Below are 18,995 nucleotides of genomic sequence, written 5' to 3'. Positions count from 1 at the left end.
CTCTGCATGGAATCATTAAACATGCTGGACTATGTCCTATCATATTAAAAGTTAGAATTTGGTGAATAATTTTTGGAGGCTTTCAAAATCTGAATTCCAAAATATTGTGTCTTAGTTCATGCTGGTCTGGATTTTCAATGGCATATTCCAAGCTCAGTACCCAACACTGTTCTTTCATCAAGAGAAAGGCTTGATTCTTGTTCATATTTGGAACTTTTTTTGTCCCAACATCCCGACATATCAGACTAACAGTATGAGACAGTATCTCTTAGATCAGGGGTGTCAAACTCGTATCGTCACAGCGGCATCACATGAAGTATTGGGACTTCTCCCCCCCTTTGCTAAACTGGGCATGGGCATGGCCAGCGCGTGACACATCTGGTTCATGGGCCGTGAGTTTGACAGCCCTGCCTTAGATTATATTATTCTAACATATAAAATATTAGGGCTCAAAGATTCTCAATGGAAATCTAGTTTTAAAAAGAAGCAGTGATAATTTACATTGGGTAATCTAAAGAGCCTTCTGCAAAAATGTCCAAAGTTGCTAATTATATTATAGTTTTAGTAACTCCAAATTAAAATTTTACCAAACACGATGCACACTATGAGTCCCATAGTTTATTATGTGAGCACATATAATAATAAACAACATCTAGCCTTGGATCACCCATTATTGTTTAGTTCTGAAACAATATACAAAACAAAACTCAAAGTAATGCATCATTGAATAAAAGCAAGAAAACAACAACAGTGACAATAAGAACATTTTTAAGGGGCATGCATAAGCGCACCAGCGTGCCTACCATCCCTGTCCTAATGTTCCCTTTATTTGTATTCATTTTATGGATTCAATTCATGTTTATACCTATATATATTATCTAATACGTACTTGACAAATCAAATAAATAAAAATAAATGAAATAAATAAATTTTTATACATGGACAAAGCTGACCCACAAGGAATGCCAAGGCTACATCTTAAAATGGAAGTGTTTCATGCAGATAATTGTTTTAGTTTTATTTTTGCATTTTAAAGTCATACAATAGCAGGCTATTTTAAGACCATCTTGAAATATACAATTTAATAAACAATAAAGTCACAATGAAAAATTTGCCAGCAGGAGCATCATCACCTCTTTTAATTAAAATGCAACAAAAACGGTTAAGCCAAACAGCTGCATCAGAGCCAATGCAAAATCTGCCTTAATAGCAAAGCTGTATTCAGTATGGAGATCTATATAACATATTTACAGTATGTGTTTCAATATTACATTATTACAATTATTCTGCTTCTTTGAGCAAGGATTCCTTGGCTTCAGATATACTTACAGTGCAATTCTATACATATCAACTGAAAAGTAAATCTCATTAAGTTCAATGGGGCTTAGATCCAATGAGGTTTATTCCCAGCAGATACAGGATTGTTGCCTCCCAGATGCAATCTTAAACATATTTATTCTAAACGGTTCCAATAAATGGAATGGGGCCCTCAATAGTGCTACTCTTGAGAAAGAAAGAAAAAACGCAGGCAGATAGAACTAAAAAGGTATTGAGCTGCAGCATTTTTATTTTGCCTTCATACAATAAAATGGCAATGAGAAAGTAACTAGTAGCATTAGATGTATTTTGTCCATCAATAATTCCTTATTAAGAAATTCCTTATGATTCCACTCCCACCACCACTGCCAGTCTTAGTTGTTCTCACTGATTTATTTATACTAGGGAATAGTCCTTGATGAACATATTTCTTGGTTGCTCCGAGGCAAACAAAGGATGTTTAAGCCTTGTACCATATTTTATTCTGTTTGTGTTGTCTTTCTGTTTATTCTGTTTGTGTTGTCTTATTGTGTTGTTCTTCGAGTTGGGGGACTTTTATAAAGTTATTTGTCAGCATTTTAATCACACAATGGATGTTTTAATTTTTTGTTATATTGCCTAAAATGTAAGCCATGAAGAGATCAGTGATGAGAAATAGTACGTTCTGGAAAGCCCAATCTTAATCCTATCATTAATTTCCCACACCAAAATCCCTTTATCAGTGTTCTCCATGTCAAAGAACATTTTTCTTTGGCATACAACTCTGGACCATGCAGTATCTCCCTAAACTAACAATAAAAATGTTCCATTATAAAAACAACTTATAATATTTCATCTGGGCCATCTAGAAGATTGACCAGAAGAATCAACAATCATCCTAACTCATTTTCAAACTTTTTAATCAATTTATTATTTTTTATAAATACTATTTTTATAAATTTATAAATATTATTTTTATAAATAATTCAAGGCAGCAATCATACATAATACTCCTTTCTCCTCATGTTTTCTCATAGCAAAAACCTGCGAGGTGGGTTTGGCTGAAAGAGCAACTAGCCCAAAGTCAGCCAGCTGACTTTCATGACTAAGGCATGACTAGACCTCACAGTCTCCCAATTTTTAGCTTGGTGCCTTAACCACTAGATCAAACTGGCTTTCCTAATGTAATCAAATATTGTAATCCACCAACAGTCACTTTACTATGAGAGGGGAAGCTATGTAAACATGATTAATAAATAAAATAAATGGCACATTACAACTACTTCATATTCTTGGATCTTATACTTCTAATGTAAGTACTAAATAGGGTGGGTGGGTGCTTTGACATTAGTGAATCCATCTCTTAGCCTTTAAAATAGCTTCACCTTTTATACCAGATGTTAAAAAGTGCTTTCGCCTAGCTGATAACCCAACACAAAATGTGGGTCTTTCAATTTTCCAATTCTGGTTTAGAAAGTTTTGTTTTGTTAAAAGATTTTGTGCACACTCATTGCCTTTATAATAGAGGTACTAATCATAATTAAACTAATCTACAACTTGTCAAAAGAGGAGAAATAGAAGTGCTACAATCTTATCCAATTTATTTCTATTAAGATTGCCACATAATTAAAGAATTTTTAGTTGCTCATATGTTTTAGATTGATTCACTGATCAATAATATTTGCATATATAAACAAAACCTAAATGCAGCTGAGATTTTGGGGATGTTGAGGGAAGTTAAAAGAACTTCTGATTTAATTCAATGGACAAATGTTACCATTTCATTCAAGGAAAAGCTAACTTTCGTATTTTCTATTTCATTTCTTATTAAATGTGGATCACCATTGCCAAAGAACCTGCCAAATAAACAAATGGATCCTTAAATCATAGTCCTGCTGATTAGATTTGCCCTCAGAAATTAAAACTGTCCCTTACCAGTTAATCTGCTTTAGTATTAATTGATTAATTTTCTAATTAAACCTTGCACGTGTATTTCTATAGTTGTACATCATTTTAACTTAGTGCCTTATAAGCAGAACACTCACTGGATAGAGAAAACATGGGATAACTAAACTGTACAATACAACAGTTTTAACTTTTGTTGTAAAGCAAGCCTTGACTTAATTAAAAAAAAATGAGCAAAATTTATAAAACATCTTTGGATAAGCTACGGTGGCACAGTGGTTAGAGTGGAGCACTGCAAGCTACTTCTGCTGACTGCCGGATGCCTTCAATTTGGCAGTTCAAATCTCACCAGGCTCAAGGTTGACTCAGCCTTCCATCCTTCCTAGGTCAGTAAAATGAGGACCCAGATTGTTGGGGGCAATATGCTGATTCTGTAAACTGTTTAGAGAGGGCTATAAAGCACTGTAAAGTGGTATATAAGTCTAAGTGCTATTGCTATTGATATTGTACCATATATCATATGGCAACCAGGTGCACTGATTGCCAGTCTGCTTCCAGTTGCAATTCAAGGTGTTGGTCATCACCTTTAAAGTCCTGCAGGGCATAGGTCCAGTCTACCTGAGGAACTGTCTCACCCTAATGGGACCGGCCCATCCCACCTGCACTGGTAGAGTGGGCATGCTGCATATCCCATCACTCAAGGAATTTCAGCTGATGGGATCCAGGAGAAAAGCCCTCTGCTGTGGCTCCTGCCCTCTGAAACATATTAGCTCTGGAGGTGAGATTAGTTTCCATCCTCCTTACATTTTGTAAGAATTTATGACCTGCTCGCCAGATGGCTTGGAGACCAATGGGAGAGCTTCAGACTGGAGGTGGTTGAGTAATTAAAATTCAACCCCACCTCCCTCTGTGTGTCCAGCAACCCTTCTTTACCATCTTGTGTCCATGATTTTATCTGTTAATGGTTTTTATCTGCTGTGTTTTTTACAATGGATTTTAATGTTTTTTCTTGTTTTTATGTTGTAAGCTCTTCAGAGTCATGGATATGAGATTCTTCTTCTTCTTTTTGTGCCATTTCCATCATCGGACATTGGCGATCATGTTGGCAATCCTATTTTTCTAGTGGATATGAGATGGATGGCAAATAGATTTCATAAATAAGTAAATCACATGACACAATTTTAAAGGATTATGAAAGAAATCTACCTGGGTTAGAACAAAGGTCCCTCTATTGTCATGCTTTGTTTTTGATCATGGAACACAGGAAGACTCTAGAAAGTTTAGAAGCAGAGTATGAAGCAAAAATTGGAAGTCTAAAGAAATCTTCAGCCTGTCTAGAGACATCTCCTAATAACTCATAGAATTCAGGACACTTAATCGATGCTGTGTAGAACTTCGGGGATGCGAATCTCATATTAATGCTAGTTCTTTATTGCCTTTCTGGGGTGAGGCACAGTTGTTTCTCATCTCTCAAGTTTTTTTAATGTTAGCAACTTATTTATACCACAACAGAGCTTTTTAATTAATCTTACTTTTGCAGTAGACTGGCTGTTTAAATTACTTGCTTAGGTTGTTGTTAAGACTTCTGTTTTTTAAATCTTTTAGATATTAAAGGATTTAAGCCTTACCATAAGGAAGGGATTTATGCTCAGAGTTCCCATTGTCCAAGCATTGTCCCACATTTTCTTCACAAGTATTTCTTTCTACATATCATCTTCATCGATTTGGAAAGCTTTTCAAACACTCTGAGTAATATTTTGGAGTAAGGAGATGTTCAATTGTATAAACACAATTTTGTGCATTGTCATATTTAAGCCATAATATAATAATAGAAAGTAGGCACAAATCCATAATAATCTCATAACTCAATTATCAGTCACAAGGAAGGAAAACAGCCCTTTGGAATCTTTTGTGGTAACATTTTTTTTTCTTCTGTTGGACCCTGTGGAAAATACAATATTCAGGAAAGAAATATGGCCTTTATAATGTTCGTCTGCCAAATATGAACTATGTCCTTTATTTTGTTTTTCCAAGAAGTACAAGGTATATTTATTGTAGAAAGCAAGAAGATATTTAAATAAATTGAAGGATCTACCTAACTCCACTATCCTGTTTTTATTATAGCCAGTCAAATATCTCTTGGAAAGCCCAAAGTTAGAACTGAAGAAGCTTCTTGGATGAGAAGCAAAAAAATTTCAGAGAAAAAAAAAACCACAAGAAAGTCTTTTGGAAAAAGCAACATTAGGACAACCATGATCTGGATGATTGAGAATCTCCATATACATCTCTTGGAAAATTCACAAGGAGCTCATGGGTTTCCAGTTTCCATAAGTTTCATTTCCTAGCAATTGATATTAAGAGCATCTTGCCTTTGAGACTGCTCTATGAAAGGAATGCTTCTAGCATTTGTGTGTTTTAGGTGTTATTAAGAAGGACTGTAAGGTTTAATTAATGTATATGTTAGATTAGTTGTCAAAATATTACAATTCTGTAGTATTAGCTTGGGGAAAAGCCTACCAAATCAATGATTCTATATCTTTTAGATGCATGTTGTGATATTAATCAACAAGTAGCTGTTTCCAATTATTCTTATTATTTAAAAAATAATTTTAAGTTGCAAGCATTTAAAAGTTTAACAAAACCAATTATATTCTATTATTTTTAAAATTAATCCAGAAGAAAATACCTTTCTTAACAGGTAAGCATTGGGCATTGATAAAAGAAGAGTGTAGCTTCAAAAATATTTTAAAAGGAATAAATTTGATACTTTGCTCTGCCCAAACTAATTATGGTTTAATGAATTAAAATTACTTTAATTGGGTTGAAGACCTGTTGATTACATTACCATTTGTTTACAGCTGCATAAAATACTTCGAGAGACTGCTTGTTAAAAATAAAATAAAATCTCAACATGGGAAATAATCAGACTTGAGTTCTGTCAAAAAATATGTACCGTATATTCTAAGAAAATTGCATCGCTCCTAAAAGAGAAATGCATTTTATGTAACTCTTTTCTTTATTTTTAAACAAGGGTTAGAAATCTTGATAGTGCTGATTAACATGAAATAAAACATTTAGAAGATTAATCTTAAAGTGTTTATTTTTTGCATTTTTCTAAAATATTTCACTACAGCAGGCATTTTAATCTGTCAGATTTACTAGAATATAGGACAATTTTTGCATTAATTGTGAGTAGATTGGTATAAAATGAACTGTTACTGATTCTTCTCAGAAGGAAAAGCAATCTGACATTCCATGCAGGCAATACAAATTGCAGATGTTTTCCAGTCACCAAATTAATTGTTTTCTAACTTCAAAACTAGCTTCAAAACTCACAAAAACATTTTTTTCCCCTCCTGGTTTCATTATATAGCGTAGAACATGACTTCAGGCAACAAGAAGATAGGTTTCATCAAGTTTTGAAAGCATTGGATCAAGTGGAAGAGAGTCCTGTTTTGGTGACACTGCAAAGACAGCCATCTGATCATCCAGTCCCTGAGAAACAGGAAATAAGAAGAAAGGCAAAGAAAAAGAAATGCTTCTGGTGGATTTGAAAACCTTAAAAGATGGTATCAAACTTAAGATTTAGTCTAAATCACTCTTGGCCCATCGTGAATAGACTTTACATGTATAATCCTCATCTTTTCACATGCTCTGATTTTCTTCTTCATTTATTGATTTGTGGTAATTCTGTTTTGCCATGATTCCAATACTGGGATCAAAAATAATGGCAGCTAGGAAGTAAGGGAAATATCAGAGCTGGAGATCCATTTAGGAAAATAAAGATTTATTTGAATGCAGTATGAGCCAAGTGGAAAGCATTATTGTGTGGTTGTGGCAGCGGTGGTGGTGGTAAATATTATGGTCAGAAATATGCCTTTTCTAAATCCATGTAGAGCTCAATCTAAAAAGTTAAAACTCGTACAATGTGATGAGAAAGCCACTTGCTTGATATTCAGATCGAACTGTTCTGAAACAGAGGACAAACAGTAAAATGAAACCTTACCTTTCCTTCTTTCCATAACTTCCTTACCAAGCAATTCTGTCATCTGAACATAACACGAGTATGATGGAAATAGGAACTTGTTTAGCCAACTTGATTCAGGATTTTCTGGAGCTGACAGGTTTCTGTTTATAGTTATTTTTTAATAGCTTTGTTCCCTGACAAATTGCTTTATAGCAATTCTGTATCGATTGTACCAAAGTGCACCTAACATTTTTTTCATAATGTATTTGTTTTAAATAATCAAAGCTAGCAGTCGGCAAAAATGTTGAGACAGCAAATATGTTAAAATGTTAAGAAATAACCTTTTTTCGTCCCAGCTTAAGTACCTAATTTTATTAGAGAAAACATGGCTTTGGGGTGAAAACCCTATATAACTGTAGGAATCCATCTAAGGCACAGCAGTCCTTTTAGAACAAAAAGGACTGAACTATTAATACTTAAACATTTTGTTTTAAAAAAAACTTACTCTAAAATTAGTGTACAGGTAGTCCTCAACTTACAACCACAATTGAGCCCAAAATTTATGTTGTTCAATGAGAAATTAGTTGAGTGAGTTTTGTCCCATTTTACAACTTTTCTTGCCACATTGGTTAAGTGAATCACTGCAGTTGTAAAATTAATAACACAGTTTTTAAGTGAATTTGGTTTCCCCATTGACTTGGTTTGCCAGAAGGTCGCAAAATGACTCTGGGCAGTGCAATTGTCATAAATGTGAGTCAGTTGTCAAGCATCCAAATGAAATCACATGACCATGGGGATGCTACAACGGTCATAAGTGTGAAAAATGGTCATGTTCCTTTTTTCAGTGCTGTTGTAACTTTGAACGGTCACTAAACAAACTGTTGTAAGTCGAGGACTACCTGTACTATATTTTACTAGGAAGAACAACAAAAAAAAAGATATGGATTATAAAATAAAGTGTATTATTAAGAGAGTCATGCCAGACTATAAGAAACTTTCAGGAAGATTCTTGACAAAAGCATTTGCTCAAGGGATAGTCTCTTTGATTTGAGATAATTTCCTATACAATAAAGTTCAGTCACTGTAGAAGAAAAGGTTTTTCAAACTTTTTTAACATGAGAGATTCCAAGCCAATTTGTCTCCTGCTTAGAGGAGGTCTTACATTCTAAAGGAAAAAAGATCTAACTCATGAATTAGAGTCACATGAAAGTGAACAGAAATAAAAAACTGAAATCAATCAACACAGAATAATATAGTATTGGTTTTTGGTTTGTTCATTAAATATACTTATATTAAATATATACTTAAATATTTGTTCATTAAATATACTTAAATATATTAAGCAAGGTTCCTAATTCCTCCAGGTGAGATTTCTTCAGAAATGATAATCTGGAAGGAGGACAGAACTGGCAAACATGGATCCTTGTCTTTTCATTCTTTTGAAAAAAATCTGTGAGATCAAAACCTCCAGTTCATAGAAAAGGGATTCTTTCTACAATATATTTTCTAAATCTAATTGAATAAGTGGAAACATGAAAGCACTTTGTTTTTTTGAAAACTTCATGAACAGGAAAATGATTTCTATATCAGGGGTGTCAAACTCACGGCCTGAGGGCCAGATGCGTCATGCACTGGCCATGCCCACCCCAGTTTAATGAAGGGGAGGTGATGATACATCACATGATGACAATGTGATGATGCAAGTTTGACACCCCTGTTCTATATAAATTGAAAAATAGCTTTATTTTATTATCTAATAGGCACAGTATACTGTATATATGACCATCTGAAAGCCAAAAAAGGGTAAATTCAAATTCTGAATATTTATAATATAGCAGACTATCAACAATACTAACAATTTTAAATCAGACAAAAAAAAAGAGAAAAACACCCATGGTTTTTATGAAAGATATTTCTTAGTTTACACCAAGAGTTTAAATCAAAATGTTGTTTCCAAATAGTTGGGCTAAGTAATTTCAAATTTTTATCTATTTCATAACTGCTTATCATGAAAATACTATGTGTAATTCTGTGAAATTAAATATTTTTTAAACTAGACAATTTCATTAAATGCAGGCTCCAAAATACTGAAATTACTGGCAGCCACAAGACTCAAGTTATTGATGTGCCTCTAGTAATGGTAAGGGTGGTTTTTTTCCCAGCATTTTACCACAGCTGTACTCATTGAAATAGTGGACCGTTTTCACAGGCCCAAATCTTAATAACTGAGTAACTAGATGGAAGAAATCCTGTAATTTTCAGCAGTCTATGTTATCATGACTGGCATTCAGCTTCCAATTACAATCCATGAATGATCTGTTCCTATTGTCTGTCCTTCAGTCCATAAAGATGAATACTGGCATCCTAACCAAGATGAGGCAGCCACATAATCCAAATTTGAATTTCTTTGCTGGATCTAGTCTTATCCTATAGGCCAAGCAGAATGTAGAGCAAAAAAGAAAAAAAGAAAGGAAAATGTTGCTTTGTTGGATTTGTAACAGCAATCTCTTTTAATAGTGGAAGAGAATCGTCTACCTCTTTCTTTCCTTTGATCAGCATTGAGAAAGATGGACAAGGAAGCCACCTGTTAATGAGACAGACCCAACATTTCACACCTTGCTTAGGCATTTCTAAAAAATGCCTTGCTGTTAAAGTTGAAAATGAAATGCTTGGGGAAAAAAACATGATCTAGTTTAATCCAGGAGAGCAAGTACATTAGTAAGTGCAAGTTGTAAGAAGAAATTTTAGGAAGGGGAAATATTAGGCTCCCTAGATCTTCAATAGATCTCCCTAGATCTTTAATAAACACAATTTAAGAGTTATTGACATAAGGTTTATTGCTCAGTATTGAAAAGTAGTCCTTTTTTTTCCTTTTTAAAAAGTGCTGATAGCTGAGGATGATATCAATCCATATCCAGAAGACCTTAATAGTAGGACTGCATAAACCTACTACCCAGTTATAGGTTTCAATAACACTAGCTGTATTCAACTTATGGTATGCTATGAAAACATGGGGGGGGGAGTAAAGAGCAGAAACATTTGTAAAATATTGTATAGCACATATTGCATATTCTGAATTTATTGTACTTGAAATTACTTTGCTCAGCAGAGAAAATGATTTTCTAGGAAGAAAACTGGAAGAATAAAACAGTTTTCTTTGAACCACATCTTCAATAAAATGATTATTCCCATGGTACAATAAATACCTTCTCCTTTTACTCACAGCCACAACTCTTGATAAACAGGCAGCAGACTCTAATATAAATTACTTTCCTGATGAACTGTACTAATCAAATATAATGTTTTGTATATTTCTAGATTCTTTTATTGGCATAATCTCTTTTGCAATAAATTGACATATTTTCTTCTGTCTCAGGACTCAATAATTTAAGAGCTATGTTTATGGTGATTGAAGTGAATGCAATTACTCCAACTAGGGTGAATGATTCAACAGCTGTTTTCCTAACAAGTCTTTCTCCTTACCGGTTTTACAAGGCATGACGAAAATTCAGTTTCAGGATGGCATTCTTTAGGTGCAAGGGAGCTAAGGTTTTCAGAAATTCTCCTTTTATTCCATAATGTTGAAAATCCTCATGCAGGAAACTGAATCACCTGAACACCTGCTTACAGATCTGCATCAAGAGTCAGTCCTCCTGCCTTTAGCAGCCTGTTCAGTGGCCATCTGGACCAAGTAGCTGTGATGAGAGTTTCTTTTTAATCCTAGCTCTTTCTCTTTGCTTTTCTTCTTGAAGGACAACAGTAAATTAATGGGCTTAAATAGCTTTTTGTAAGGGAAAAGAAACTTCGATGAGAAAGCAGAATATGATCAGCAGCAATGTAGAACCTCGGACAAGTATGTTCCCCTATTTGAACATTTATTTGAGAGTAAAGTACCATTGAATTCAGTGGGGTTGCATTTAAGAAAGCATTGTTAGGATTGCCCTGTCTTCTACAGCATGACTTATCTTATCAACACAAGTAGATTTTTAAAAATCCTTTTAAGTTAACATATGATATGATTTGTCAAATTTACAGTTTCATGGAAATGGTCTCCCAGTGCCACAATGTTTAAAAATTGCAAAGTGCTTTAAAATTGCATTTCTTGTAAGACAGGTTCCAATACTCTGCTGCCTACATAGGACCATCTAACGAAACCGTTGAAATATAATTTTCTATACCCACTCACCTCCCTACCCAAGCAGTTATCACTTATCTTCAAGTATGTAAGGTGATTCTTTAAAAAATATGAATACTCTTTGGGAAAAATAAAATGCAAAGGGCAAGTGAGCAGACTTACACCAAAGAAAAGAACTATAATTGTTTTCTTATCAAACCAGCTTCAGGTTTCAGAAAAAATATAGCCACAAATGTTTTACTTTCATTATTTTACTAAAACTGATAAGCAAGTGGAATATATTTAATTTCCTTAGATAATTTGCACATTGTTAGCTAACCCAGGACATTTCAGAGCATAAAATAACTGGAAGCCGATTATTCAGAGAGTTTATCTGTCAGAATCTAAAGCACAATTACGATTGGCATAAGGCAACAAAGTAATCCAAAAGATTTTCAATGTCCTTACTTAGCAAATTCTGTGAATTCCATTAGCCACTGGCTTCATGTCAAAACAACTTACTGCAGAGTCATACAACTGGAAGATTTTCATCCCTGAATTTTGTTTTTTCCCATCAAGTCTAGATATTTCTAGGCATGGCCAAATTTAGGGATAGTCCAGCCAGCTGACCAACCATGGCAATGTATTCAGAATATGCATTGCAAGATCTTGTCCCAGCCATTCTGGATCAACAGCAGATGATCCTAACTGGACAACAAATTTATCTTCATTTGTTAATCTGCTAACAGTGGCTGCCCCAATTCTGCATTTGCACCTTTTGCTATTACTAATATTGCTAATATTATTATTACTCAAACAGCAATACTATATTGTTTACATGAATAATAAATTAATGTATAAATAATTCTTACATAATCAAAAACATATTGATTAACATACATCCATTCCTGGTGTCATATATATTATCCTCTCATCATACTTCATGCTGAATGTCATAGGACTTTTCCCATAGGCAGCTTTTATCAGCAGGCAATGAAACTCATGTGTGCCAACACTGGATGGCAAAAGTTTTGTCTAGTCTGCAAAGGGCCAGAATATCTTTAGACAGCATTTGCATTTCTCTGATACACAGGTTAGTGATTGTGATTTGATATATACAACCCAATACATCACTCTAAAAGGCAGAAATAATTCCTACGTGCAAGTAATAAAGTGGATCTAAGACAATGAGGCTATAGCAAAAGGCATCAAAGTTAATCTTCATATAATAAACGTGATATAAAGAAGTGAAACCAATTTTTCTAGGTTAGGTATTTCCACCTTGGATAAATGGAAAAGGTGAAGCATTATCCAATTTGTCAGGCCATATTTAAGCAGAAGGCCTTGAATGTCACAGATAAGATGTCATATAACTGTGATTCTAAAAATTATGAAAACAGAAGCAACTGAAAGGAGATAAAGATGACTAAAAGACACATTAACTACAATGTTACACACCTAATGAATAGTTTAAGACAGTTGCCTTTGATTTAGTGGTCTCCAGATTCATTAAATTACAACTTCCATTATCACAAGCAATAAAAATTTGGGGCTATCCTGGCTTGAAATGATGAGTTTAGTGCAGAGGCACCAAGTTGGAAAATATCCCATTAAAAGAATATGTAAGCAAAAGTGCGCAAAGATGAGAAATGACATTTTGGAAAGTGTACCCAATACAATGTTCATTATGCGTGACACCTTTCCTAGTATCAGTGGAATGCTAAGAGGTGCTGACAACTCAAAATTGCGAATAAGAGCAAAATGCAGCCTAAGCCAAGAATATCATGACCTAGAAAAGCAACCTGCCTGGACCATCTGAAGCAACCACTGGACACTTTAGATGAACATCATTTATTCCCTTATTTATAGTACCCCTTTTATTTCATGTAAGCACAGACATTTCCACTGAAAAGAAGGGGAGGCCTAACACAGATCTCTAAAGTGCAGCTGTTGACATTATTCAAGGAGATGTAATAGCTTTGGGCAGATTTCAACAAATCACCTTCACAGTTCTCCTGCGTCATTCTCCCACTAAATATTAGCTACTTGACTCAAGCCCAACTCTGTCTCTTTAGTTAGCAGGCTTGTGCTTTGCAAAGTACATGTGAATAATCATGGCTCTTATACTCGATATTGAAATGTTCGTAGTATGGCATTATTGTTACTAATGAAGACTGCACTTTAATGAACTTTCAGTAAATTTAGAAAAAAAAAATCATTTTGCTAACTTCTCTCTTGCACGCCAATTATCTGTATATCAAAGGCTTGAAAGAAGGTGAGATTATTTTCCATTTTGATTTGGAATACTGCCAAGACATCTCAGAGGAAATTCTTATTCTCCACAGGTAACCAAACAAGTGGCATTTTAGAAAGACTTAGCCACCATCTGGAACAAGGTCAGAGATTATGCAAAGCTATACCATGGTCAGAAAGGATTTTCCTTACTCTTTGACTATTCATTTCTGAAAAGTGGCTATTTCCTTGTTTCACATTTTAGATAAGTAGATGGCTAAAATGTATGAAGAGTAGCGTTTCCACATGTATTTTTTTTTTAAAGGAGAAATGGCATAACTAAAAAGACTAATTGAATTGCCCTTCAGAGGTGGGAATAACTTCCATGAAAAAGTTTTAAACTATGTAGACATTAAGGCAATTCAATAATCAAATGAAGGAAAACAAAGCTGAGGTTTGACAGTTTCTGTTCAAAGATCCTTTTTTACCAAATTATTCATAGATTACATTAATAATACATGTTATTACATTAATAATACATGTCATGCACTGCTTGAAATCTAACATACAATGAAAAGCAGACATTATCTCAGTTGGAATCACACTGACATCATGATAATGCCAGAAGACAAAGGCAATAGTTTAGTAGCCATGGTCACAATGGCTGCCAAAAATAAATATAAGGGGTATGTAAATGGAATTGTATTCAGAACAAATCTGAACATAAAACAGCTCTTGTGAAAACAATATTCAGAGGTAAATCAATATCAACTGAGATACCATTTATAAGAAAGAAATATTAAAGTGTCTATATTTACAAACTGTCAACCTGAAAGAGCAATCTTTAAAACTGTCAGACCGGTCATTTTCTATACTTGAATATCTCAACACTGTAGTTATCTCTAGAAATGGTTCATCGAAAACAGAAGAGGAAAAAAATTGAATATTTTTTATCCCAGTGATATTTTTGTGTTTCGAAGTATCAATCTTACTGAAAATTACTCAATCTTCAAAATTTGTATCTCCTGCTTCCATAAAATGATTGGTTGTCAACCCTTGATGACACACTTATCCAAGTGGTTCTTTGTCAGCTACACTGTGCTGTTAGGAATGGTTTCTGCTTTCTGAAAGCTGAAGAAACCAAGAATGAGGATCTACCAAGATGTTGTGGCCTTCTTTTGACATAGATATCTCAGCACTGATTTTTGGCCCTACATCTACTTCTTATATCACAAAGCAGATGGATCCATCTAGGTATTTGAGCCAGTAGATACTTTGGAGATGGATTTGTAAACTTATTTAACTTGCTTTCTTCATCAAAATAACATTGGCTATTCTTCATTATAACTTTCATTTTGTAAAACACAAACAAAGTGATGAACCAAACCAAATTGTAAACTACAATTGGCTAAATAGCACATGAAAGAGGCTCTGTCTCCTCCTAACTATATCTATCTGCAGTAATGCGAGCCTTGGAGAGAGAAAGCTTGCTTGGGGGAAGTTTCCAATGCCAAAATAAGGAGACCTTTTTCAGGCCCCTCTTTTCTGTGGATGGTGGAAGCCCATTAAAGGGCCCTGCCTTGAAAGACACATTTTCTCTGCTTGACTGCTTTGTATTTCTCATTGGTGATGCTTCTGTGCACATCATCTCCCAAGCCCTAGTAAAGTACATTTACAAAATGAACGACTCACGATTAAGGGGTCATCTCTTCCCATTCTAATGACAGTCCTGTTAATGGTGCGCAGCAACTGGATCATTATTTCTTGTATATGCTGATAGGTTGATGCCTGTAAAAAAATAATCTTTTTCAAGATAATAAAGAATAATCTACAAATAAAATAAATGTGTTGACTTAATCTGTATCAGATGAACATAATATTTAGCAGCATGGAAGAAACTAATCATACACTCACTGCTATTTTACATGGTAATACAATTTGACTCTTAAGATGGTCAGAAGATTCATGCTCGCCTTGTTCAAAAGCATGGGACATGGGTCATGTCCTTGACATATTCTCCCTTCAAGGAGGGATTTTTTGTTTGTTGGTTTGTTTTAGATTTCCTTCTCTTAATGAAATATTCAAAGATGCAGCACATCCTGCCATATCATCTGCATCAGCTCCACACAGTCCAAGTACAGTATATACAGTATAGTACCATTGAATACTTGCAATAGTCAAACCCACAGAATTATCTCCAAGATTGTCCCAAAGATATTTTTTCAAGATGCAACTGGACTTTCTTGCTTTTCTTTGAAGATGTTTCAATTGTCATCCAAGAAGCTTCTTCAGCTCTGACTGGATGGTGGGGAATGGAAGGATTTATATGCCTTGCATATAGCTGGTTATTTGCATTCTTTTAGAGAGTTGTTGAGGCCACTTGGAGGTTTATCTGTGTCCTGAATTATGCAGGTCACCCATTTGTAGGTTCAACCAACCGCATTACTCAAGTAATCCTGAGGACAGAGACAAACCTCCAACTGGCCTCAACAATTCTCTAAAAGAATGCAAATGACCAGCTGTCTGCAAGGAATATAAATCCTTCCATTCACCATCATCCAGTCAGAGCTGAAGAACCCTTTTGGATAAGAAGTGAAACATCTTCAAAGAAAATCAAGAAAGTCCAGTTACATCTTGAAAAAAGCAACTTTGAGACAACTATGACCTGGATGACTGAGAATCTCTATAGACATCTCCAAGATTGCACTCAAATGCCCTTTTAGTGTCATTGCAAAGATTTTGCATTCATTCATTCATTCATTCATTCATTCATTCATTCATTCATCAAATTTGGAGACTGTCCATCTCAGTCATAGAGCAACGAAGATGTTACATGTTCAATAAGGGAATTTCTCCTTAATTTTATATAGCAATCTTTTTCACTGTTAAACAATGAGTCATTGGCTTCTTTTTACCATTCAATAGCATTGTGGATAAAAAATTACCAACTTTTCAATCTCTTGAAAGAATCTCAATCTCAAAATGCTGCAAGGTTGCAGCACTTTCTCACGCATTTTTTTTTCATCTAATGTCACTTTCAGCATCAACTGGCTACTCACCGTGTTCGTTCTACAGGATGGGTTGATTTTAAAAAGAATTCACAACTCAGTCTTTCATTAAGGGAAAAGCACAGCTCAAAAATTAAAACTTTCCTTATCACAGGTATTTAAAGGCTCCTGAAAGAATAATTCTGTAGTCTTCAATCCCATAATGTGATGAAATCATTTAGGTAGGAAAATAGTAGAAACTTAATCAAGAATTACGGCTAACTAGGGACAGTCACCTTAATGACTGTTTGAATATACTTAGGTGTGTAAGTTGTTTTTCTTTTGTTTTGTTCATTTTATTTTGGTCTGACTTTTTAAGGATTCATTTTATCCTGTTGTTTCCAGTTTAAACTTTTAAGATACTGGCTTTAAAATACTTTTATTATATTGATTTTACCTTTCCTGGAAAAATCTTGTTTTGAAAGGCAGGGCATTATTCTTTGTAAATAAGCAAACCTAGGCTGTGTTTGCCTATTGCACTGAGTTATAATTTGATATGTGTAGGTTGTATGTGGTATGAACCTATCCAGCATGATAAGATGTAGCATGGCTAATAGCTTTACAAATCATGATTAAATAAGCTATGGTTTGGCACAATGTGTGAACCCAGTGACTGACTTCCAGAAATTTCACTGCAACCTGCTAGGCACAATGAACCTGGTCATGTCACAGTGTTTTAAAAACTCATTGAAACAGATTCTAATTTACACCTAACCTGGAACATCCTGGCAATTTGAGGAATGACTCAAGCCATCCCAGATTTGGAGCGGATAGAAATGCCATGATTGAAATATCACACCAAGGGAGATTGATATTAGTCCTCATCTTGGGTGTTATATCAAAAGCACATGTAATTTTTATCTTCAAAAATTGGCAAAAGTCCTAGTGAAAGCACATCTTTATCTCCATGGATACTCCGTCTGTATTAAAGTCACTCTAATTAAGACGAAAGGCTAGGATGTTAGAATAAAAAGCTGTAGAATCAAAATAATTATTAATGGCTACAATATCCGGCATCTGAATAACTCTCCTGCATCGTATTATAAGTTGAGTCCATATTTAATGCACCATCGGTTCTTTTGCATTCATGCTTATAGATCTCTTTTATGGATTACAGTACCTTCATAATTCAGCAGCCTGTGTTATCTGTATGGAACCCCTTTCGTTGCTCTCTGGTTTAGAGTGGCTTTAAATAGGTTAGATATGTAACTACAGTGGAAGCAGACGTGATTGATGCTCCTTCTCATACTTTTGGAAGTAGGACTCTATACATTATGGAAATTGAGCAATACCCTGCCTGTTTTTTCATTGCTGATGCTGTACACCTCCTAAAGCAGCTTAAGAGGTCATTGTCTTGCTGGAAAAAGTATCCTATGTGCTGAGAATGATGGGATATGCCAAAAAAGGCATCCCCTTCCTTCTATGGAAAGGAATAGATATGATACTCTGAATGTTTTGGAGAAAACAATACCTAAGCTTGTTTTTTACTTGGTTCATGGCTCAATTTACTTCAGTCCACAGGACAGTTTCTTGCTTCTATAATTAAGCGATTGTTTCTGAAACTGTATGACCACAACTTTATTACTCTCATCTCCTAAGCTAATTACTAGGGTTATATTTATACTCATATCTAATTAAGTAATGCTTATGATTCTTCCCTCTGGCTGCATTCACTCATATACTAAACATTGGCTCATTTTATCTGTTTATAATCTACACTGTCCAGAATCATATCTTCTGCTATGCAGAACTATGGTGACTAGCCAGAAAGCTAAAATCATGTACATAGGGATTAGTTTAGGCAGACTGACTGTTTACCCTATGGGAACAACAATTTTCCAAGGGACCCCATTTCTTTTCTTTATTGCCACCATCTAATAAATGTTAAGCAACCTCATAAAATCTCATAAAGTAACAGTCTATTTTATATAATTTGAGACATTTTTTCTAAAAAAATTAATTTGGGGGGATGTTTGGGTTTGACAGAGCATTGACTGAGCATTGCAATCAGTGGTTTTTGTGTTGCTGCCCTTCATTAACCCAGCCTACCTTAAATATGGGTTTTCCTGCATCAGTGCAACATAAAATCTTGAACAAATGCTTTGCCTAACTTAATTAAGCATAAATACATAATACTCTTGACACTTGCATTTTCATAAGAATCTTAAAACTTACAGATAATAGCCATGCACCTACTATTATTTCCCTAAGCCTTCTCAACTTCATCTTATTTCTTTGATCAACTGTTAAAGTGCCAGATGCCACAGTAGGGCACAGCGATTTCCAAAAGCAGCATCTGGCTGTTTGGCAGATTTCCCAGTTCCTCTTGGCAGATCTGGCATTTTCAGAGGACATGTCATGTATTGCTGCTGGGTTCTGACAGAGTTTTCCTAAGAGGTTGTCCTCCTTCCCTCACATCCACTCCTTCTGCCTT

The 18,995-nt window shown here is 34.7% G+C and overlaps 2 protein-coding genes across 2 annotated transcripts in view; one reads left to right on the top strand and one right to left on the bottom strand.

Annotated features, from left to right (window-relative positions):
• Positions 1 to 6,880, top strand: part of INSYN2B (inhibitory synaptic factor family member 2B) — a 32,662-nt gene extending 25,782 nt beyond the window's left edge. Inside the window, exon 3 of the mRNA XM_034406054.3 lies at positions 6,575 to 6,880. Within this exon, the coding sequence (XP_034261945.1) occupies positions 6,575 to 6,755 (181 nt within the window). The 3' untranslated portion in view covers positions 6,756 to 6,880. The remainder of the gene's footprint in view (positions 1 to 6,574) is intronic.
• DOCK2 (dedicator of cytokinesis 2) overlaps positions 1 to 18,995 on the bottom strand; it is a 306,359-nt gene that overhangs the window by 196,558 nt on the left and 90,806 nt on the right. Inside the window, exon 27 of the mRNA XM_034406030.3 lies at positions 15,207 to 15,302. Coding sequence (XP_034261921.2) covers positions 15,207 to 15,302 — 96 coding nt within the window. The remainder of the gene's footprint in view (positions 1 to 15,206; positions 15,303 to 18,995) is intronic.

This window comes from Pantherophis guttatus, chromosome 2 (assembly GCF_059756535.1).
Source record: "Pantherophis guttatus breed Tessera chromosome 2, ASM5975653v1, whole genome shotgun sequence".
NCBI lineage: Eukaryota > Metazoa > Chordata > Lepidosauria > Squamata > Colubridae > Pantherophis > Pantherophis guttatus.
This window is presented reverse-complemented; position numbering and strand designations above follow the sequence as displayed.